This window comes from Alosa sapidissima, chromosome 19 (assembly GCF_018492685.1).
Source record: "Alosa sapidissima isolate fAloSap1 chromosome 19, fAloSap1.pri, whole genome shotgun sequence".
In the NCBI taxonomy this organism is placed as follows: Eukaryota; Metazoa; Chordata; class Actinopteri; order Clupeiformes; family Clupeidae; genus Alosa; species Alosa sapidissima.
The window spans coordinates 11,700,805-11,724,687 of NC_055975.1; the positions used below are offsets into that span (position 1 = coordinate 11,700,805).

Here is a 23,883-nt window from a genome sequence, read left to right on the forward strand (position 1 = left end):
AGTAAAAATACTTAATGATCTCAGACTTGCTACTGACTTAAACAAAGTCTCAAACCTTATTCTTAGATTTGAGTGCAGCATTCGACACCATTGATCATAGCATTTTAATTCACCACCTTGCGAACTGGGTTGGTTTCAAACCTACATTACTGGCAGAGATTAGGAGATCATGTGTCTGTAAAACATGACTTGCCTTTTGGTGTGGCCCAAGGGAGCTATCTTAGTCTGCTGCTTTTCCCCCTATATATTCTTCCGTTAGGAAACATCATAAGTCAGCATAATGTAAACTTCCACACCTACTGTATGCAGACGATATCCAATTATATATTTCTGTGGAGCCAACTAACCCAGATGGCTTTTGCTCCCTTATCACATGCTTAGCCTCCATTAATCAGTGGATGAGCAAAAAGCGAAAAAAAATGACAAAACAGAGGTACTTTTGGTTGGACCAAAATCAAAGTGAGACACCGTTCTTAGTAATCTTGGGAACCTGGCACACCAGGTTAAATCAGAAGTAACAAGCCTTGGTGTCATCTTAGATACAGAGTTAAGCTTCAAACCCCATATCAGTAAAGTTACCCAGACAGCTTATTTCCACCTGAGAAACATTGCCAAAGTGCGGCCTTTTTTAACTCAACAAGATGCAGAGAAACTAATCCATGCCTTTATCACTAGTAGGTAAGACTACTGCAATGCATTTTTTACTGGTCTCCCAAAAAAGCATATAAAGAAATTGGAAAGGAACTCTGCTGCTAAACTTTGAACTAAGACCAGGAAGAGAGAGCACCACCGGGCTCCCTGTTTTCTATAGAATTGATTTTAAGGTTCTGTTAATTACTTACAAAGCTCTGAAACACCTTCATATATCTCTAAGCTTTTAATATCTTATCAACTACAAAGGAACCTTACATCTTCCAATGCTAATTATGACCGCCGCGCAGCGAAGTGGCGGTCATATAGGTTTAGTTAGATTTTTTTTTTTTTTTTTTTTTATTTTCTTTTTCGCATGCCCAAATTTCCGTCAAGGATTCCCGGAACACTAAAAAGACCGGGGTACACGAAACTTGGTGGGCATGTAACCCCACATGGATAGCATGGAACCATCGTTTTTCGTTTTGATCTGTAGCCCCCCGCTGGACTGGACCCCCCGAAAGGAGGGTAGGGCAGACACAGTTCTCTGTGAATATCTTGAGAACTGTAGGGCCTAGGATGACCAATTTTTTTCCGTATGGTTGCCTCCAGGGGTCATGTTAACGCATTTCATGTGCACAAATGTGCACAAACGAATACACACGCACACACATACATTCACAGTAATCATACGTATGACACATACTCACACAGTAGACATATGTACGCATGCATACGCAGGCACACACACAAGCACGCACACACACACACACACACACACACACACACACACACACACACACACATAACATAAACATGTACATGCACACAATTCAAGAATTTCTGAGAATTATGAACAGGCAAGATGGAGGTGGGCTTGTATAAAATGAATTTTACATGTGAAATCTATGAACTAATCATGTTTTGGTACTTGTCTAGCAGATACCAGTGAGAATTGAGTGTGGATAATGCAATTTAGTGAGACAGTTAGAATCATATAGGCCTTTCAGCGTGATTTATTTTTGTGGAAAAAATGTGCTGGACTGGGCGGCGGTCATACTTTGTACCGCTCTGCGGTACATGTAGTATTTTAATTGTGCCCAAAGTGCTCGACAAGCAAAGTGGAGAAGCTGCTTTTATCCATTATGCACCGAAGCTATGGAACACCCTGGCTCTGTACATCACACAGGCGAGTTCAGTAAATATCTTTTAAAAAGACCTGAAAACATACCTGTATATGAGAGCTTTTAGTTCATTTTTATATTGAAGCCTATTTCTTCACATTATTTTACATTCTACTGCTGCTATTTACAGAGTCTTCCTATTTTCACTGCACTAGTTGTATCATATGTGTTGTTGTATGTATCTCCTTACCATCCTGTGAATTCTCATCTTTACTTAATTGTAAATCTCTGATGTTTTATTTATTGTTTTGTTTGTTTGTTTGTTTGCATTATTATTATTTCTTCTCTTTCTTTTTCTCTATTATTATGTTCTCTAAATTATGTTATGTTAAGTTCTCCAAATGTAAAGCAGTGTGGCTCCTTTAAGAACGTAGAACGGCCACCTAGCGAGAGAGGAAAAGAGAGAAGATGCTTCTGCTGTCTACTGATTGCTGCCAAAGCAGAGTAGTGTACGATCAGACTTATTCAATGTCTAAACTATTGGCCATTGAATAAAGTGGTGATTTCTCGCACACTATGTCTTGCATCTGTCTATTGCTCATGACTTAAGCTACAGTAGAAGCGCTGACTTTGGTCTTGGAGCATATAATGATCTGACTAACATGATGATCTGGACTAAAATAAAGGCAGGGAAGGTAACATTTCTCAGTATAAATGACCCAAACATACTATAACGTGTGTATATCCAAAAAATAGGTAAAAAAGTAATACTGTAAAAAATAACAAGGAATATCTGCACACTAGCTCTCCTTTTTTCCTGTTTACTCTTGGTGAAACTTAAATAAACAGACAAAAAAGGGGTGCTAGTGTGCGGATAGTCGGTATAAATGACCAAAATGTGTGTTAACAAAACACTATGTAAATCAGATTTATCTACTGAAACGGAAACCCCACAGAGTTTGTTTTGTATGCTTGGCTACTTATCCCCAACTAGCGCGTAGTACAGAGCTACACTAATACACCAGCGACGCACAACAACAACTAGGCTACACTCATGCCTAGCTTTGCTGAGCTACAGTGATGGCCAAAAGTATTGGCACCCATGCTAAAGTTGACTGAAAAGAGGAATATAAAATCTTTCTTTTGGAAACTCTTTTGGAAATTGATCTTAATGCCTTAAGTGAAAAATGAGGAAATATCTAACCTTTAAGGACACCAATTTTCTTAGTGAATGAATAATGTATCATAAATAAATAAATGTTCTTCCTTAAAATACAGGGGTCATAAGTATTCCCACCCCTGTGTTAAATTCCCATAGAGACAGGCAGATTTTTATTTTTAAAAGCCAGTTATTTCATGGATCCAGAATACTGTGCATCCTGATAAAGTTACCTTGGCCTTTGGAATTAAAATAGCCCCACATCATCACATACCCTTCACCATACCTAGAGATTGGCATGGGTGTTATTTCAGCCTATTAGCTGGTTTGATGCTCATTGAGCTCAATGCAAATGCTATTGTCTATCCAAAGTACTGTAAAATGCCTGTTTTGCCTGCCTGCCGGTCTGTGACGTAAGTTTGTGTGAAAGAATTTCCACTTCTTTTATGGCTGAATCATCGATTCTACATTTGATTTCAAAGTTCGAGATTGAGATATATTTTCCATCGATTAAAACGAAATCGTGACACCCTTACTTTTGACAGTAACCAGGTGCACATGGTTTCTGTTATGTCTTTGTCTGAATGTAACTTTTCTATGTACATACAGTAGGCCTACTTTGCTTTGAGTTGCGCATGTCGCGCAGTGGGCTGTGTTCCCCTTGTTTCCCCATTAGTGGGGTTAATTGGGTACCCTGGCTGGCTAGTGCCAGCCTGATTAGGAGAGCCTTGTGATTGGTTAATTGGCTGAGCACATGTGTATTTAAATCCCAGTGTTGGGAGTGTAAGGGGGGGGGGGGGGGGCTCTTCTTTTTCCTGTATGCATGTAATGTGCTGTTGTTCGGCAGTTTCTGCGATCTTCTGGATTTATTTGCGGTGTTTTCTTCAGTCGGGTGTGCGACTCACCGTTTTTCTTTTGGTTGTTTTAAGTTATTTGTCTAGTGTCTGTCTGCTCCTTTAAGGAGATATTGTACTCTACTTTATTTTCACTTTTGTATATATTTTCTCTCCGGTTTTGGATTCAGTTCAAATAAAATCATATATTTTTTCCATCACCCACTTTCATTGTCACTGGCTGTGCTTAATTTCTCTCCTCCTATGAGTACCTATCCCTTTCTTCTACACATTCTGAATGGTTACTTGTACCAGTGTACTATTCAGGTGGATATCTGAATGTTGACCTCCCTCCCTTCAGGCAGTAACTCAATTCTGCTGCTTCCTGTGTAGGATTGTCTATTGGAGGAAGTTTTACAAAAGTTATCGATCTGATGTGTGCCTGGTATTTATCGTGCAGGGTCACATTAGTGGAGAGGTATTCTTGGTCAGTTAGAAAAGGTTTTTATTCATTAAATAAATAAATGGCTTTAATTCTCTTATCACAAATGTGTTATAGGAATAGAGTGACTGAATAGGATCATGGTCAGTGTAATTAGTTTCATATGCCTACTGCATAGCCGCATTGGGCAGCTCCAAGGCTAAGCCATTAAAACCGGGTGGAGAGATGCCACTCAATGTCCTCACCTTCCCACACACATACTCACTCAAACAGAGCCTTGTCAGATATGTTGTTTCACTTGGTGAACCCACATGCCACATGCCTCCTCAGTATATAGTGTTTTCTGCGCCCCAGGGTGTATTTACTGTCAATGCAGAACCCATGCTGTATTCCAACAAACAAAACAATTTCTTCAGGCCTAAACCAGAGCCCATATGGTTATATGATAACTTAAAAGATGATGGTGATGATGATGGTCTGACATTGTGTCTGCTTGAATGGAACTGTGATGATGTACATTGAAGAGGGCTTGCTTTAAAGATACAACTAGCCCAGGCTCCTGCCTACTGTATGCATCAGTGCAGATCGAAGGTTTCCCAGAGGTCAGCCATTCACATAGAGATAGCAGTGATGCTATGGGAACCCGGCCACCCTGTGCCAGGAGCACTTCTGAATGAAAGATGGCCCTGACAGGGTCCTTAAGCACGATTAGCGAAGGAGTCAAGGAAGTTTCTGTTATTTGGCCATCTGAATCTAAGCTTAATTTTAAAAATGTTAATTTCGACATCGTTCTTATGCATCAAAAAATAGTTTCCTTTTCAATAGACAGCGTCTTGGTTGCTAGGTAACCAACATTCCAGATCCCTCGTTAGTGTCTTCTTGAAAGAAATGTTGAAAGTCGTGCTGAAATCACATTCATATCTAGGTAGGTTTGCTGCATGCATGTTACAAGGACACTGGGCCATGTCATGTAAGGGACATGGTACTGCAAAAAACGGAAACATAGTCTACATTGCAGAACCACTCAACTTTATTAATTTATGGTGAATAAATGTTACACTACTGTGCACACAGCCTGACGTGACGATGCTAGCTCGTTAGCAGCGGTTAGCTAACTATGCTAACGTTAGTTATCTACAAGTCTCCTCCAAGTGACAATCATATTATACACAATGCTGAGAATAATTAGCATCCTCGTTTATCTATCTTACTTACATTGAGTTGACTGTGTGGCTTAATCCACAGATGTGGTGAAGCACTGTTTCGTTATGGTTTGCTAAGGAGTAACCCATTGCTTAAGATAGTGGAGGGCTGGGATGAGAACATTGTGTCGCGGAGTGATTTATTATTAGCTGTGCAAAGTCCGAGTTGAAATGTCCAGGGATATTCCAACTCATGGAACGTCTCTCGGCCAATCAAAAACCAATAAATAGTTCCATAGAACCCAATTGTTGTATAATGGAAAATAATCCCTGTAGCATCCATTATGCAGATATGGATATACACTGTTTTTACAAAGATGTCTTTATTTGTGCTTGATTAAGATGTTAATGTCAAATGAACACAGTGGAGCTTCAGTCTATGTAGGATAGGAATGCATGATGAGTAATCAAACTGTGTCTTTGTTTTCTAGCAAAGAGAAAACCAAAGCTGAGGCCCTTTCAGCCATCCAATCAAAAGGTATGTCTTATACAGGAGTGCACACTTTAATGGCATATATACATGATATGTATACATATGTATGTATATGTATGCATGTATGATCATCTTACCATTTGACGAGACATGGTAAATGATTTTCCTATGCAAATACATTTGCTTTTTATCCGTAAGACTACTTTTCAGTGTCTCAATAGTGTTGAATGAATGTATCTTTTTCTCTGCAGCTTTTTGGGGAGAATCAGATGACAGCAATTCGGACATTGAAATTGCCTTGCGTCCTCAGTCTGGTGATGACACTGATGATTTCTACGACTGATTACAACCTCTGGAAAGAACAGTTAATGCTGGTGCCGGCAAAACCCTTGTTCGGAGGTTGCGCTTATGTTCTCTTGTTTGCTCTTGAAGCATTCACAACTGTGCATTCTATTAGAATAAATAAAGGGACCTCTTAGTTGCTGGCGAAAGAATGTGGAGGATTTTTCAAACACGCCAGTGCTAACCCTGCTTGAATCTCTCCATCTGAACAGTCCTTGTGACTGGTTGAAATAGATTAAACTTTGCTTTTAAAGCCATTCCTTTGCACTGTGTTGCATATTATGAATTTTAGATTTTGCAGGCGTCTCAAAATTTGTCATCGCCGGAGGGCTTGAGTGGGCTGCTTTGAGTCAACACTGGCGAGAGCCAGCCAGTTATGGCCACTCTGAACAGTGGCAGAACACCTTTGAACTCAGTGAAGTACCAGCACTAGGAGAACAAAGTGTGTCATAGCTGTCTAAAAATGGAAGCAAACAGTTTTTTCCCCTCTCTGCAGTGACTCTTATAAACCAATGTTTGCACACATAAAATATGACACTTTCGTGCAACTGTGAATACCTGCCGAATGAGAGCGTAATCAAGCATTTATATAGTGAATGCTGTTCAGTCATGAAAAGACGTAGTAGCTTAAGGGCTCTTTTCGTTTTTTGGGGACAATGCTTACAAAGGTTGTGACATGGTAATGGGTACATTTTTATATACTGTGTATGAATAAAATGTGCTTTTTAACACACTGTATGAATAAAATGTGCTTTTTAACAACAAATAAAGCTAGAAATGCTAATTAAATACATGATAGAATTAGGCATATTGGAATATGTGGAACCAAACCAGGTACCTACATGCACTGCCCCTGTCACTATAAATATTCCTTCATAATGTTTTTAATGCATTGGATGCAAAATGATTACACTCGCTTTGTTTGTTCACATCTTTTAATGGATGCAGAAATTATGATAGAATCTGATTGTAAAATGCACGGACATGGTAGCCAGCTAACCCTGATTAATCACAACAAACACACATACACACATAATGACCTTTGCCCCCTCTCTCAGTGGGGAGTTTCATATGGCATACATATAAATCTGTTTATGGCTGGAAGTTCATTTGTTTTCCTCATTCCAGAGGTATATTTAACATTCACTGAGCCTATGCTGTTCCATAATAATAATGCAAAATGCTGGCATTCAGTCCATCAGTGGGATTCCATTAGTCAGCTTTTAGGTGACTTAGTGAGCCTGAACCATCTAAAGTAGGACTCCACACTCATTATCTGTAATGGCTGCGGCCAGCCTTGACCCTCGTGGTGAACAAAATGAAACGTGTGTGAATAATTTGGAGTTTTTTTGCTTAAAAGGTACCCCTCAGATAATATCCATGTTAAGGATCATGTCAACAGTCACTTGTGTGCCTGGAGATAGTGCGCTGAGAGCAGAGTTAGATTGTGCTAACATATAAAAACACAATAAACAGTTTTTAAAAGAACTTTTCCTCTGATTAGTTCAGCCTTTCAGAGAAAGACATTTACTGACAGTGCCTGTTCCACTTCACGGCAGGCCTACTGAAGTAGATTTTACCACAGTCAGACTTGGAAACAGCAGGAGGTCAGGGCTATTGGATTTGAGATGTCTTTTACATTACATTACATTACATTACATTTAGCAGACACTTCTTGACCAAAGTGACTTACATATGTCAGCTATTACAAGGGATCACATTGTCCCCGGAGCAACTTGGGGTTAAGTGCCTTGCTCAAGGGCACAGCGGTGGGAGCCGGGAATTGAACCGACAACTTTCAGGCTACTGCACGCTAGCCCAGCTCCTTAACCACTACACTACCACCACCCCCATGTCTTAAACACACCATTATGACCATTATAAACCACACTCTTCCCATGGCCTTACTATAGTGTAAGGTTCTAGACTAGCTGGTTAGTAACTTTATTAGTGAAAATAACAAGGCATGGGTGTGGTAACACTTTATTTTAATGTGTCGCTGTTACAGTGTACCTACCTAATTAGGTACAGTGGTACAACCTGTGTAACAACATGTACTATCAGGTACTATCATTGTACTTGCATTATGTATTTGTAGGTACCTACATATAGTTGTTACATTGTAATACTGAGTGCTTTTACAAAACTTTACCAATTTGCCTAAATTTTCATCAGAGGCAAAGAGCTGACCTGAGACCTGCTGGATGGGGTAAATCTGGTCATGATAGATTTGATATACAAATCATTCTTAGCTCCAGTCAAGGCCTCATTGTCTTCAGTGTACATGTAACAACTGTGCTGCTACAACCTTGTTACTCTTTGATACAGTGGAATAAACGTATTAAGTGCACCAGTTAATTACTTACATGTACCTATGACATGTATGTTATGTCTTCGATGTCTTGGAACAGGTCTACTAATTCACATGTACTGTGTGGTGTAACGGCAGACACGTTTCAACACATCAATTACAGGATGCATGACATCACTGACAGGATGTATATAATATGTACATGTAAGTACTTAACTGGTACACTTTATTTTAATGGGTTTATTCCACTGTATCAAAAGAGTAATAAATGTGTACCAACACAGTTGATACATGTACTACATACAGTATGTAGGGTAATGGCAGACATGTTCCAAGACACCAATGACACAACATACATGTAATATGTAATTGTAAGTACTTAAGGCAACACCAAAGAGTTTTTTGTACTTTAAAATAATGTTTCCAAAATCGTTTCAGTGGTTCATCAACTCGTGTCAGGGTGTACGGCACTTTCTGCATTCGCTTCGCGGCCCTCTATCGGCTATAACCGCACTATGTAAGTTTGTATCTGTAGTTCGATGGAATGAGACATGAGAAACTATAAATTTGACTTGCATCTGATGTCGCAATACATCGTACTTTCATAAAATCATGCAACATATTCTACCTTGTCTGTGGACATTGTTATTTGCAAAGCCGGTGCTGGATAAACAAATAGTGCATGCAACACAGGAAAAGTTATTTGGTGTTGCTTTAACTGGTACACTTCATTTTAATGGGTTTATGCCACTGTATCAAAGAGCAATAAGTGTGTACCAACACAGTTGATATATGTACTATGTAGTGAATTAGTAGACCTGTTCCAAGACATCGAAGACACAACATACATGTCATATGTACATGTAAGTAATTAACTGGTACACTTAATAGGTTTATTCCACTGTATCAAAGAGTAACAAGGTTGTAGCAGAACAGCTGTTACATGTACACTGAAGACAATGAGGCCTTGACTGGAGCTAAGAATGGTTTGTATATTAAATCTATCATGATCAGATTTACCCCATCCAGCAGGACTCAGGTCAGCTCTTTGCCTCTCATGAAAAAGTTTTGTAAAAGCACTCAGTATTAAAATTGAACAACTACATGTAGGTACCCACAAATACATAATGCAAGTGCAATGATAGTACATGTTGTTACACAGGTTGTACCACTGTACCTAATTAGGTAGGTACACTGTAACAGCGACACATTAAAATAAAGTGTTACCAAAATAAAATGTTACCCAATAAAGTCTTAGCTTTTGCTCTGCTAGATCCCTGCTGCTGTTGTTCTCCTTTTTGATCTACATCTCCAGAAGATGGTAACAAAACTATATTTTTTCTGATATTTGATATCATTGACAAATAATTGTATAGTTTCACAATCAAATTTCAGTAGTCCATAATGCCTCTACAGTCTTATCTTGCATGGCTGTACAGTAGCTAGACCATTTTGCCCCGAATGTTTAAGTGTACTCTCAAATGTAATTTACAAGGAGTCTGACAAAGCCTACTGCTTCATGACCCAGCTAATCAAAATAAAGCAGGTCTCAAAGCTATAACTCAACAAGTGCAGGCTGCATGCGCACTGGAGAGAGTGCGCACACAGGTCTTTTATGTTTGTTGGCTCATAGTGGTAGCTTGCTAATTCACTAAAGAAAGACGGTATGGTACGATATAACGAACATTTTGAAAAAGAAAGGATGAAGGCAACGAGGAGCAGAGCTAGTCTTGTTGCTGTGTATCTGCAGATGAGGAGAACGCGAGTGTGCGTGCCACTTGCTGGCCCACAGGTTGCTTCGGCTGTATAGTCGAGCTCAGTGATATATGCTCTTGAGAGAAGGCACACTAAAGCAAGAGTTTCCCAGGCAGACCTTTACCAAATGACAGCATATCAACAGTATGATGTAAACCTTCACTTACTTAGTTTATTGGTAACCTATGGCCGTGTCTACTTCCCTTTCACTTTTTGTTAAACATCATAGGCAAATTCTTAGTGGCAAAGAAGAGTAACAAATATGAAACACACAGGGTTCTGGCTCATATCTCAGGAATGGCACAGGTTGGGATCAAAATTCTGTTTTTCATGAAAGTTTACACACCCATTTCTGTGAAATTCAACCTTCAAAAATATTTAAAGTGAAAGCTGAAACAAACTCCTATAGTGATGCACCTGAATCTCACGAAATTTGGTGTAAATCATCTACAGACCATGCTGACAAACTTTTCAGATGTTTGAATGTTTCCACATTGCTTGCTGTTTAGTATGGTTGTCATGCTTGTCAGTTAGTTAGCTTATGACAACCCGCGCGGCTCCCTCTGACCTTTAGTGTCCACCACCCTCCAGAGCGGTAGACAAAACAGAGCTTGGACACTCCCATAAGAGACTGGAAAAAGATGGCAACACTTTTCCATGCCAGTTTCCGGGTTATGGAGACAGTTTTGGAACTGAAAACTGCCAACACATACACATACCTAAGTGATCAATTGGGATTGTAATGCCACCTGCAATACTATTTCATATTCATCAAATTCCCCTGGCTGTCCATTCTGTGCGTGCTCAAAATCAGATATCACTCATACTCATTGCCTTGTAGATGGGAAGGAAGAGGCTTTGGTTTAGCCATATGTTGCAGCTCATCAACGCGATGCTTCAGTAGCATGGAAGAGAGTTAATTTGAATTCACATACAGACAACCCTTTGCCACAATTGCAGGAAAAAAGTATTCACCCCCCACCCCCTTGAATATTTCCACTTTTACTGCTTTTATAAATGGAATCTTGATCAATTTGATGGGAAAAAAAGCTTATTTATGCAATCGCTTATTTTGCATTATATATTTTTAATTAGTTAACATTACTTTGTAGAAATTTGCTTTCACTGTGACATTAAAGAGAAGATTTTTGTAAATTAAAATTGTAGTAAAGGCCAAATTAAATTGACAAAGATTCCATTTATTAAAGCAATAAATAATCAGAATAAACAGTTACCAGCAACATGAATCTGTCTTGGATACAAACCATCTCTTATTTCTCCAAGATGTACTAGACATATCAGATATACTAGTCCAGTGGTTTTTTGAGTCACTGTGAGCCCCGCAGAATAATCAGATTGGTGTTTTTGACCTCCACCTGTACCCTCCCAGCGCTTTTTTGCCCACAAACAGAACTAGAAAATGTAATTTCGAGGAAATTACCAGTGCATACAAATATAAACATACTGTATATTAACATAAAATGCAAAACAAACTTTTATTTGATAACAGTTGGCAGAAGTCATAGTTGATAACAACTGACAGTTGAAATGGCTGAACAGTTACATAGTTGAGTAGTTTAAATAGTTAAATTATTTATTAATGAATTATTGTAGTGAGGACATTTATTTTGAAACAGTTGTGGGCAGAGGAAATAGTTGAACAGGATCTGTAGAGCCAGATTGTATGTTTAAAGCCTGAGACAGAGTATATAGTTTAAAAGTTAAATGTAGATAGTATAATGGATGTTGATAGACAGAAGGTTGAATGGATGTTGATAGGCAGATTGTTTAATGGATGTTGATGGGATAGTTTAATGGGTAGATGAGTGAATGGTTTGAAGAGGATGAATGGATAGAAAGTTGGATGGAATGTGCCTTATATCCTTGTAGAATGGAGATACACAAAGAGAGTTGGCCTAATTGAGCAGAAAGCAGTTGATACAGGTGCAATCAGTTTAACTAGCTTTTTGATGGGACCTAGTTGAGCAGCTGGAAGTTGATACAGGTGCAAATCAAGTTAATTAGCCCATTATGATGTCATAGTCCCCATACAAAGTCTATGGGGAAAAATAAGCTTGTTTTTTATTAATATCTCAAAAAGTATAAAGTTTACAAAAGTGAAAAATACATTCCTCAAGTCTCCTTTTCAAGACCTACGTTACAAAGTTTGAACGAAGTTTCTACGTTAAACGGTTGAAGCTGAATTAGACGCAGATATTTGGTGGGAAGAATAAGAAGAAGAAGAAGAAGAAGAAGAAGACTTCGGATAACAGAACAGTGCATTTTCATGCACTGTAATAATTAATTCAATTTTGGCTTTACAGCTATGTTCTTAGATACAATTTAGATTCAAGGCTTCAGTTGGGATCATTTTACTTCAGAGACACCATCTCCATAGACAGTGTGTAGATGAGGCTTCTGCTGTAGCAGCTATCACAGGTGTTACGAATATGTATGACATATAGGATCAATATCATGTTCATAACAGCAGTTCCTAACTGCAACAACCCACAGCTAATGACCCACAAACTGCAGAAAGGCTGCAATTACTACCTAGTGTAAACAGCAACGCTGTTTGTATGCATGTGTGTTAGAAATGGTGATGGTAATTAAGTGATGGTGTAATGTAGAATTACAATATTTTATTTTTTTCATACAATCTGGATACCCCCAGAAATTATCTTGTGACCCTCATAGGGGTCCCAACCCCCATGCAGTTTGAGGACAACTGATACTGTAATAGGCCACAGAATTTGCATGCATTTGTTTGCGCTATTGGACACTTGTATACAATTCTGTATTGGTGTCAGATTAGTGTCCTATGTATGCTGATGAATTTAACCCAACACCAAAAAGGTGCACAACCTGCATGCATGACTATTATTTGAACATGCATTCATCCCCATACATTTCTGATAAGGAGGTCTCTTTGGGGAACATGAGATTAGATGGGTTGGGAAATACCCATCAGGTCATCATTATTCAACACTCTGACCACCTTTAAAATGAATATGCCTAAGCAAGGTACACACTTACAGAGGAGTTCACTTGGATCGCAATGTTGGACGATTTAAAAAATAGTAACTTATTTCAAAATGACTATAAACTGTTTATTGAATGAATTTTTAATTTTGCTGTCTAATATTATTTTTCATATATTCGACCAAATGTTATCAAATGCTATCAAATGACCAAATACTATCAAAACACTTTCCAGACAAAACTGTATTAAAGTAGTTTTCCCCTGCAAGAGAATTTCCATGAAAAAGAGGATTTTTAGGAAACAAAGAAGATGTAGATGAAAGTAACAGGGAGAAAAGTTAAACACTTTCATTAACAATGATAGTAGCACGGCATTTGCATAGTCTACTTGATATTTCTATAATGTATTTTCACCGGTTGTACAAGTTGAAGTTTCAAGTGTGTACCTTCCATTCTACTGCTCTCCACTTTCATTTTTATCAGGGAATAATGATTTAAAGCAAGGTCATTTGATCTTCTGTTTCAATAGGCCTTAATTAAATATTCATTCATTCAGCAGTGGTTCTTCCCTGTGTATTCCTGAGGACATGCAGCGCAGAAACAAAAGCAGTGTTTTCCATTATAGGCCTACTGCTTTAGGTTGCTGAAAGGCACAAGAAACCACTTCTCATTTGGCTTGCTTGTTCTCTCCACCAGGGACATGCAACTGTATTATGTCGCTTTTTCAATTCGGAGGTTGTTTTGGGGAGGTCAAGAGAGTCACATTGTAGAATTTGTATTCAGGGTAAACCAGATCACGTATACATTCAATACATTCAATGAATAACTTGGTTGATTGACTGACTACATTTTGAACGGCATATCATGTCAACATTATAGTTAGCCTATATCAGATTTACATAGAAGCAGATCTTAATATTGTGACATGGCCCTCAGTTTCAGAAACTGTCACATCAGAGAGTGGCGTAGCAACAGACTCCTCATCATTCTCTATGGATTTAAGGTGAGCTTATATCATACTATAAACAAACCATGTTTAGCCATTTGGATTGAAAAATCATCTTAGTGTGTTTTATTATATTAGGCTATAATTAGGATAAGAGGCAAATATCAAATGTATTCTTAATGTAGAGCAACAGAGAAGATGTGATTGAGGATGATGGAAGTGAAGAGAGCAGGAAGCATGAGTGTTGCTCTGAGCAAGTCAGAAGAGGAACTAGAAAGTAGGCAGAGCAATGCAGAACAGTTTTTGCTAGAGGCAGGACTGCGGCCAGAGAAATTAACAAATGATCAGAGAGACACCATAGTATGCATGTAGTCATGCCATGTACCTTAAAATTAACCTTAGTAACCTAGGTTGGTTAGATAATGTTGGGAAAGGACATAAGCACGTATCACAGATTATTAACCTACTTTAAGAATTACAGTTAATAGTTAATACCCTATCATCTAGCCCTACAAATTCATGTGTACATTGGCGTGATTATTAGTATTTATTTATTTATAACTCACCTAACCTGTGCAAGTGGTACAGACTCGGTGGCTAGCATGTTACTGTGGCTCTGCACTTCATCGGGAGTTGAGGGAAAAGTAAACAAAACTCAGTGGAGGGAGTGATGTCACACTCTTATAGGAGCCACACAACTTTTACAAGGGTCTAGTCACAGACTTATGGTAACTTGTCTGATTTTACTAGGAGAGATAACATGGAGGCAGTGCAAAATAGTCTTGTTGATAATGTGTTGAAATTAAATGAGGTGACAATAAAATGAAATGTGAAGACATTTCGTTTTGAAATAGCCTGCTATTACCTATTTTATGTGATACTCATTTTTATTTATTTTTAGAATTAGGCCTTTTGGGGAAAAAAGTAAATGTGTTCCAGTTCATTGCATTTATATGCTAGCCTAATAATTCTTTTTATGGTAGAAATAGCAGTATCGGCAAGTAGGCTACACAAATGTAAATATTTGATTTGGTTTAAAAACAATATCACTAAACATTTCGAAATACAGTACACCTGGATTGTTTTGCTTTCTGTGACTTTCAGTTTATAAAAGGCTATTTTTCCAGCCATATATTTCATCATTGAAGATTTCTCTGTAGTTAGAGCAGCTTTGCAGATTTCTTTGTAGTTAGAGCAGCTTTGGATCACATAGAGGCTGCAGTGGCAAGGAGATGACTTTACATAAAATACATTACTATCGGTAGACTATTCAAGTTCTTGTTGAATGTAGTAATGAAAGAGGCATTAGATTTAAAGGCAATAGCATGGCAATAGCTGTGGAATCTATCCAAGGTCCTCTAGCCTACATGCACTCAAGGGCGCTATGCTACTTCAAATTCACCAAATGAATGGGTTGTTACAAAACAAAAACTTTTTGCCCTAACAACAACACCTAAGCTGTTATGCATGGGTACTGCATCATAAGTTAGGCATCACCCAAATGTAGTTACAGAGCCCTCCGCTTCCACTCCACTTACTCTATATCATCTCTCATCTTTTGATATAAGTTTCCAATGAAAACAATGAGGAAATATCCACGTTGAAGGGAAGCAAATTTATTCTGGGAAGAAAAATGTGAACAAAAACACACGTGACACAGTTATTGGCACCCCTAGAAAATTGTATAAATAAAGTGTAACTGATTCCCCCCCCCCCCCCCCCCATTTATATTCAGCATGGTAAGCAGTAGGTAATACATGATTTCTCATTTCATCAAAGGAGAACTCTGGCCATTTTTAACAAAGAGCTCTGTTGCTCGAGGTCACTGAGCACTGTTGGTATATAGGAAAAAACAGTAAAACAAATTGGTGCTACCTAAGGGTACGTTCAGACTTGGGCATCTATGACGGTCTAAAGCGTATACGGTCACTGGCGAAAAGTTTAACAATATGCTAGATATAGCATATTGGGTCTTGAAATATTCACAAGAATCCATAGAAATTGATGTATTCGTGTCATTTGATCCAATATTAGTTATGCAGATGTATAGTCCACCAATTGAATTGAAATAGAATTTTTTTAAAAGATTTATCATTTTTTGTAATTATTCCATATTTAGTGTAGTCATTCCATATTAGAACCCCTGAAGTATAATCCAAATGCAAGCATGAACCTTCAATGTGTTACCTTTCATTTGAAACCAAGATTATGCTTCTACACAAAGGGGTTCATATGCAGTAAGCATTTGATTGTTACAGTATGTATTTTGGATAACCAAAAGTCCTATGGGGAGTTTCCATAGGGCATTTTACAAAACACATGAGCATACCATGGCAAATAATGGTCTAAAGTAAGTAGTTTTCATTCTATGTTGATCTACTTTTGCACACAGCTACACAAGACCTGATGCTAGGACTCAGTTGTGTTTCTAAGTCATCTCAAGTGACCTAGAGGGCTAAAAGGTCTGAAAGTTCGGAGATGCTTGTTATTCGGCAGAATGAGACAATAATATTCAAGCCTCAGTAACTCTGTGTCAGTACATCACACAGTTTTTCTGGTTGTTGTCCAAGTAACTACAGTGTCTAAGCATTCCAAAAAGGTCAGACATTTGATTATAGGCCAAAGTATGTAGGAGCAATGATCTCATCAGTAGATGATGTGCAATGTTGGGCAAAATACTCAAAATGGGGCGTATGCATAAGAATTTAAACAAATTTCGTGGGTAGTCCAGTCCACATTGGGTGTGGTTTATGAAACGTTATCAAACGTCCGGCGCTTATCACAAGAAGGCGGGCTTATGTTTCTTAATCAGTCATGGGTGTGTTTTGGACGTAATAACCCTTTTAACAGCAAGCAGCACGACTTCAAACAGTGCATCGGTATTTTGATGGTCACCATGCTTTACTAAAACCTAGCAGGGTATAGCCTACATAACACGCATTTGCGCTCGTCTATTATTTGAACTCATTGGCAAAGTGAAACTAACTTCACCGTGGACTGAGTCAAAGACAAAACAGTTATACACAGTTAATTACTTTCACTTCTGACTGACAATGGGTTACCATTGAAAATATAGCCTGGAAAAAGACACTTACCCCAATAACGTTCGAATGACTGAATAAAAAAACATTTATCCTGCAGGGGAGTTGGTGCTTACATCTCGTGACAGTGCGTCTTCAGCTGTGCTTCATATTTGCCTCCCGCCTAATCACTTTTATCCGTCATTACCAATTTGCAAATAATGGCGAATAACTACTCATTTTGAGATGTATTTCATAATATCTTTATTCTAATTAAGTTTCCCATTGTAATCATGTAATTTGTAATATTTTGCATGGATGTGCGCTGGTTCGCGTTCATGGATGAGAGAAGCAGGGTGCGTTGTGCACCCGCCCATATCACTGTTGATAATGCGCTCTTAAAATAACATATAAACAACTCGCCATGGATTTCTGACCAGGTTTCTCTTGGCCAGTGGCGTAATGCGTTTTAGGTAGTGTACAATAGCGATTTTTAGACAATGCGCCAGACCCCTCCTTAGGTCATGAATTGCCACACCCCTTGGCGCATTACTCAAAAAAAGAGATGGTCATGGCGAAAAACTCGAGTCTACAATAGGAATAAGCTTTGCGTCATGATGATTATAGACTTTCCGCCAGGTTTTGGGTCACGAAAATAGGGCCCTTGGTGTATTTTTCGCAGCCGTCGCCACCTGTTTTACATTATAATCCTGGAGTGTTTTCAAAAAAGTGCAGCTCAGAGCTGTTTTGAAAGTTGAGATATGTTCAACTTCTAGTGGAAAAACGCCTTACGTCACATTGTTTTTTGACAGCTGACCAATCACAAGCAGATAGCCAAGACCTGTGGACCGGCTGCTTTTTGGAACAAAAACGATGAGAGATTTTTTAAAAACTGAAAAAGCAGTCTGCAGAAAAAGAAACCAAGTCTGAACGAACCCTAACACAAGTTAGCCTGCTAGTGACTAATGCAGCCAAGTGGCTACAAAGCAATGCTCTGTGGGCATCACATAAACTGTACCTTTGTGCCTCTTCACAGACTCAAACTGTCATTACAAGTGCTCTGCAACATCAACAGGGTTCTTATGTGACACCACTATGCGTGTTCAACTCAGTATTTGTGAGGAAACTCTCATGTGCATATCTGAAATATAGTTACAGGCTTCATGGTGGTCTCCAGGTTGAAAGATAAGAGTGGCAATGGCATGATTCCAGTCAGTAGGAAAATAGCTGTGTGTAATTGAAAGGTTAATTAAATGAACCAATAGGAGTTACTAATAGGCCAATAGGGCACGTAACTGAAGCGTTCCGTTCGCAGAGTATCTGCTGGAACTGGTGGCGCATACGTTCAAAAAACTTCTAAAACTATTTTCTACGCTCCACGAAAGGAGCACTTCACTTGCGAACCCGGTGTATCCTGGGCCTTAGAGTATTTCAATGCTTTTTAATAAGCAAGGTATGAAATTGAAAAGCATCTCTGCATTTAATGTTTCTTGAGAAGCAAATGGCTTTATTAACTTGCTCTTCATTGATTGTGCTTAGACAAAACAAGTCTTCACTCTTCATAAGTTGTCATAGGTTTTCACTACACTGGGGTAAGTCGGCTTTAATCCTGTTTTTTCTGAACTTTTACAGTAAACGTATCTCTTGCAGAATGAATCTTTGCTGGGGGTTACAGGGCCCGAACCACAAGTGAGTCCGACCCGTGTCATTTCCCGATCCCACCCCATCTCTTCCTGTCACTCTCTTCACTGTCCTGTCATAATAAAGGCAAAAGGCCCAAAAAATATGGTTAGAAAAGAAATCATAAAGATTTGTGAAATAATAATGTAGCCCCTTGTTTTAGTGTTAGCGTTTACTTTGAGAAGGTCACCAGGTACCCCTGGTTGAAAAACATCCCAAAAGAATACTTTTCTCACCCCCACACTTGAAATGGATGTGGCGTCATTGGGGTTTAATGCTCCTTTTTTATGACAGGCCATGTCCCTGGGTCCAGCGAAAGCTAAATTCTTTGTCCAGGTGTGCCCTTATAAAGGTTAAGCTGAGTTGTGCATGTTTGGAGAAGAGTGATCCATGATCAGCCTCCATGATGACCAAGTGGTCCATTTTAGGATGGAGTGAAAATTTCATCCACCGAAACACCATACCCACAGTGGAGAATAGCTATAGAAATGTATTAGTTTTGGGTGTTTTTCAGACAATGGGACCTGGTGACCTTCTCAAAGTAAATGGTAACACTAAAACAAGGTGCAATTGTGACTCATTAAGATGACATTAAGATTTTTGGAGGAAAAGATCAGGCAGTCTTCTGAGAGACCTGCCCCAATAGGTGGCATAGATCCAAAACATACAGCCAAACAAGACATGGTTAACAGAAAGCAATATCAACATTTTAGAGTGGCCCAGCCAGAGTCCAGACCTCAATCCGTCAAAAAAGAGTGATGGCAAATAGCTGTTCCTGTCAAAAAATCTGTATTGCTGCTAAAAAGATGCTGTCTAGAATCATTGTGGAGATATGGAGAGGCTTGGTAGGTATTATAAGAACCATTTTGAGAGCTGTGATGGCAAATAAAAATGTTTCCATTGATTATTTAAAAAGGGTATGAATAATTTTGGACTCGCCATTTTTCATTAAAAAAATGTAAAAAGATGGCTTTTGGCATCTGGCAGTGTCATTTTCAGTCAGAATAAACATATTGATAAAGACAAAATCAACATTAAATCAATATTCGCCAGGGGTATGAATAATTTTGTTCTTAACTGTATGTAATTGTGTAATTGTTGGGCCTTTTATTAACTGTTCAAAATTATATTTATTTGTTGTTTTTTGTTTTTTCCTCATGACTTTATCTTTCCAATTTTGATTGAAATCTCTCATAAAAATTAAACTCTTTGCTTGGATTACACTCTTTCAGGATATTAATGAGCTGGCCTTCGTCCTTATGTGCAGTCTGCTGAGTAAATTAAACTAAGCATTGTCAGCAGTGACAATGACTTATGTCATAATCTACCTTATAAAAGACACCACACTCCCATCAACTGACTATAAATGGGAAGAGCGTGCTCATTCACCAGCCCTAATGTGTGCTTGTGCCGCCCGAATTGATTCGCCTTCATGCGAGGGGCTCAGTTTCCATGTGCATGCACTTTCCCTCTTGAGGAAGTGGACAAACAATCCAATCTGAGTGCGCCCAATTTAGCTATATTACCACTTTTAAATAAATGCAAATATCTTGCACCTCACCATTAAAATATTCCTTGATTCAGCAAGTATCTGAAAGAGCAGGGGGACCATTTGTGGAGTGTGGATTTGCACATGAATGACGTGCGTGAATGAGGAGTGTGGGTGAGGCTGGAAGGCCTTCTCCTCGTCAGTGAACAGTGGAGCTCAGCTCAGTTCCACGCTCTCTCTGGGGGGACCCAGGTGAGATTCTCACACACAAAAGACCCAAGTCTACCTGGAACAGTGTGGATGAAATGTTAAAGCATATGTGGATAGAGGTCTTTGGATATGCGGATAGAGGTCTTTGGGTAAAAAATAAATTAATAATAATGTTCATCATAGTTCATTCAGCTATCATTTGTAGGGTTTCCAAACAACCTAGATTACATCAACTTGATGGATGTCAATGTCTGATATTATTATGCCCTGATGCTAAGTGGTTCTTTGATTAATGTAGGTGAAACCTATTGATTTCATAACCCACAGTATGTTTTGACTGCTATGATATAAAAAAATAAAGAATAGATAAACAAAAGTCTGTGGCTCTCAGAAAATGAGTAAGGTATGTGAGAGGCAGACAATAGGCTTTACTACTCAGTAGTTGTTTATCAGCAATTTCACAATCACACAAGTAGGGAGAGGAGAAGAAGCAACCTCAGGCGCAGTCAAGACAGCATTTGTCACAGTAAAGCACAGTAGCCAGAATCACAGAATGGATCATTTGGGAGTTGACATCCCCTGGCTGTCAGACAGCAGACTATATTGTATAAAATCTCATTATAATTAACCACATTTAAGTTAGAGCAGCAAGTCCCTCCTTATATGTTTTCCCACTCCGCATTGCCCCCATCCCATCGCCATGGAGTAATTAATATGGAACGGCATCATGCTCAGCAAATTCCTGTGAGATGGCTCCACCGGAGCTGTAAAAGCCAAGTAGGCAAATTAGTATTCATGCAGGTCTTCCTGTTACAACTCCCTTTTCCCTCAGGGACCAGGGGGCTAGATTGGGTAGACAGACAATGTTCATCCATGATTATGTGAGCAGAATGCCATGTGCCACAAGAGCAATGGAGTAGGTAGACAGGCAGAGAGAGAGAGAGAGAGAGAGAGAGAGAGAGAGAGAAATACAAGAAATACACCAGTGTCCTTGCATTTGAAGATCACAGAAAACATTGGGGAATGATTATAATTTGGCAGCGCACTGGAATTTTCTTGGTTTCAAGATGGCGTTTTGTCAGCTATAAGCCGGCACAGTTTCATTTTTGCTAGATTTGTTTTTAGCTATGGAACTCTGAAGCTTTGAATAGTGTCTTGTGAATATTGATTAAAAAAAACTCCATTCCAGTTCCAAACAAGGATCCATTCTCAGTCTGCCTATATCCATAGTTGGTGAAAGGACTACCAATTATGGCGCTTTAAAAACTAAGGGTTTACTATATTGTATACAAACAATTGTGTTATTAGACCTACACATTTCATGAAGTGTAAAGTAGTATGAAGCCCAGATTCTTATGACCTCTTATTTTACTGTATGTCCTCTCTCTCTCTCTCTCCTCTCTCTCTCTGGCTCATTCTTGAGTCTTATTAGTAGCCACACGGCAGCCTGGTGTGGGGTGATTCACTGCTGTGTGCTACTTTGACACCTTATGTTCAGTGATTGAAGGCAATCTCCAATGATGCACTGACTTTATTCACCATGTTGTTCCATAGAGGAGAACACACATCTTTTTCTCCCCCTCTCTCTCCATCTCTCTTTCTTTCTCTATCTTTCTCCCTCTCCCTCTCCCTCTCTCTCTCTCTTTATATCTCTCTCTTACACACACACACAAAGGTGGTCACACATGTACAGATTTGCCATTCTGAGTCACCTCCTGAATGCACAACTATCTGGAGGCATAAAATAAAAATAAAAAACAGCATTTATTTCACCTGCAGAGGAGGGCAACTTAATACCTAGTACACACAACATTCATGCCACACAACCCATGTATCCATAATCAATGTAATTTCACTTAGACACGGTTCACAACCCTTCCATTAACTCTTTATTGTGTAAATGTCTCCTGTTTTGCCCTCATTACATAAGGGGATACAAATGTTTGTACACTGGGTGGGTGTTGAGCCCGTCCGGGCAGCAAGAAGCCACATTAGAGTGATCTCTGCTTGGATTAAATCTGTTGTTCGTGGAGATGTTAACAAAGGTGATAAAACAAGATTAGCTAAGACACACAGTGGTGGGGATTGGGGAGCTCTCTCTTATTAGTATGCACTGAGCTCCAGAGAGTAGAGTGGACTCAATTTTCCTCACAGGGGGGAAAGGGTTCAACCATTAGCATGAATGGGAAATGCTAATGCCCAGCTACAGACACCTGCTCTGGGTATCAGCGCCGTGGGCCTCTGAGGCACAAGGGGAGTGTGTTTTTAATCCTGTGGTATTAATGTAATATTTAGTCAGTTAGGCTGAGCAGCACAAACAGCAGTCTGGCTAAAGCATAGGAAGCCAGAGTCACAGTGATTGGATGGGGGCCACTGTATTATAATCAAAATCCTTATTTCAGACACCAAATGGGTCCATAGCATTAAGACAGTGTAAAAATACATAGAATAAATACATAAAATATATAGGTACAATGTATACAAAAAGGAAAAAAAAGATAGCATTTAAAAACGGTAAGGGCTCTCTCGCCAGTGTTTTCTCAGCCTGGAAGAAAACCTCAGAGAGCTCTTAGCAAGGTTGACTAGACCTTCTATAATGCAGTTCTCTGACAAGTCCAAGTTATAAACAAGTTATACAAGTTATAAACTAAAATGGTTGTATGGTTTCTTTACCTAGCATACCTCCTCTCTCGGTCTCTCTCTCTCTCTCCCTGAGTTTACACAATGAGTTTCCCTCTCTGCCGTTGGGACTATTTTGCTCTGTAAGAAGCAAAACAAGGGACAGTCTACATACACATATAAGTTACAATAGTTTTGTCACTTGAAACAATACAGCATGATGACTAAGTACCAGTACCACGGCGTGCAGTGACCCTAACAGTGGCCTCCATGGGCGTATTCTGGGAGCTGTTGTGTCATCCTGGCTGTAATTGTCACCTTTGATTGGCAGTAATGAAGATGCCGGACGAGTGGGAAGGGGGTTGTTGGCCACTGGTGTCATTGTGCCATTTTCGTGGACTGCTTCTCTCCGCGAGGCTGTGCTTCTCACCGGCTGCCTGATTGTACAGTTAAGCCACGGCTGCCTCCACAAGCTCTCCCGTGTCATTAACCTCCACTCCAATGACTCTGCGATGGGTTTGAAAAGGGAGAAGAGACACTTGTCAAGGTGTGGGTAGAGGAGCACCTCTTCAGCAACAGCTCGGGTTGCTCCGCATCTTTGTGTTTGTCCAATCGGCGACTAAGTGCACGCAAGTTTGGTGTCACCGCCGAATGCACGCTGTTGTGGTTTGGACAGATATTGAGCGTTCTAAGCGTCATGTTTAAT

General features: G+C 39.2%; 1 protein-coding gene across 3 annotated transcripts in view; it reads left to right on the forward strand.

The window, feature by feature from the left end:
- kiz (kizuna centrosomal protein) overlaps nucleotides 1-6,899 on the forward strand; it is a 33,965-nt gene extending 27,066 nt beyond the window's left edge. For 2 of the 3 annotated variants that reach the window (XM_042072292.1, XM_042072294.1), the window contains exons 14-15: nucleotides 5,822-5,868; nucleotides 6,075-6,899. In XM_042072292.1, coding sequence (XP_041928226.1) covers nucleotides 5,822-5,868; nucleotides 6,075-6,166 — 139 coding nt within the window. In that variant the 3' untranslated portion in view covers nucleotides 6,167-6,899. Of the gene's footprint in view, nucleotides 1-5,821; nucleotides 5,869-6,074 lie in introns of those variants that run through there. The other variant, XR_006025406.1, reaches the window with a different exon arrangement.
- The last annotated feature ends 16,984 nt before the right edge of the window (nucleotides 6,900-23,883 follow it).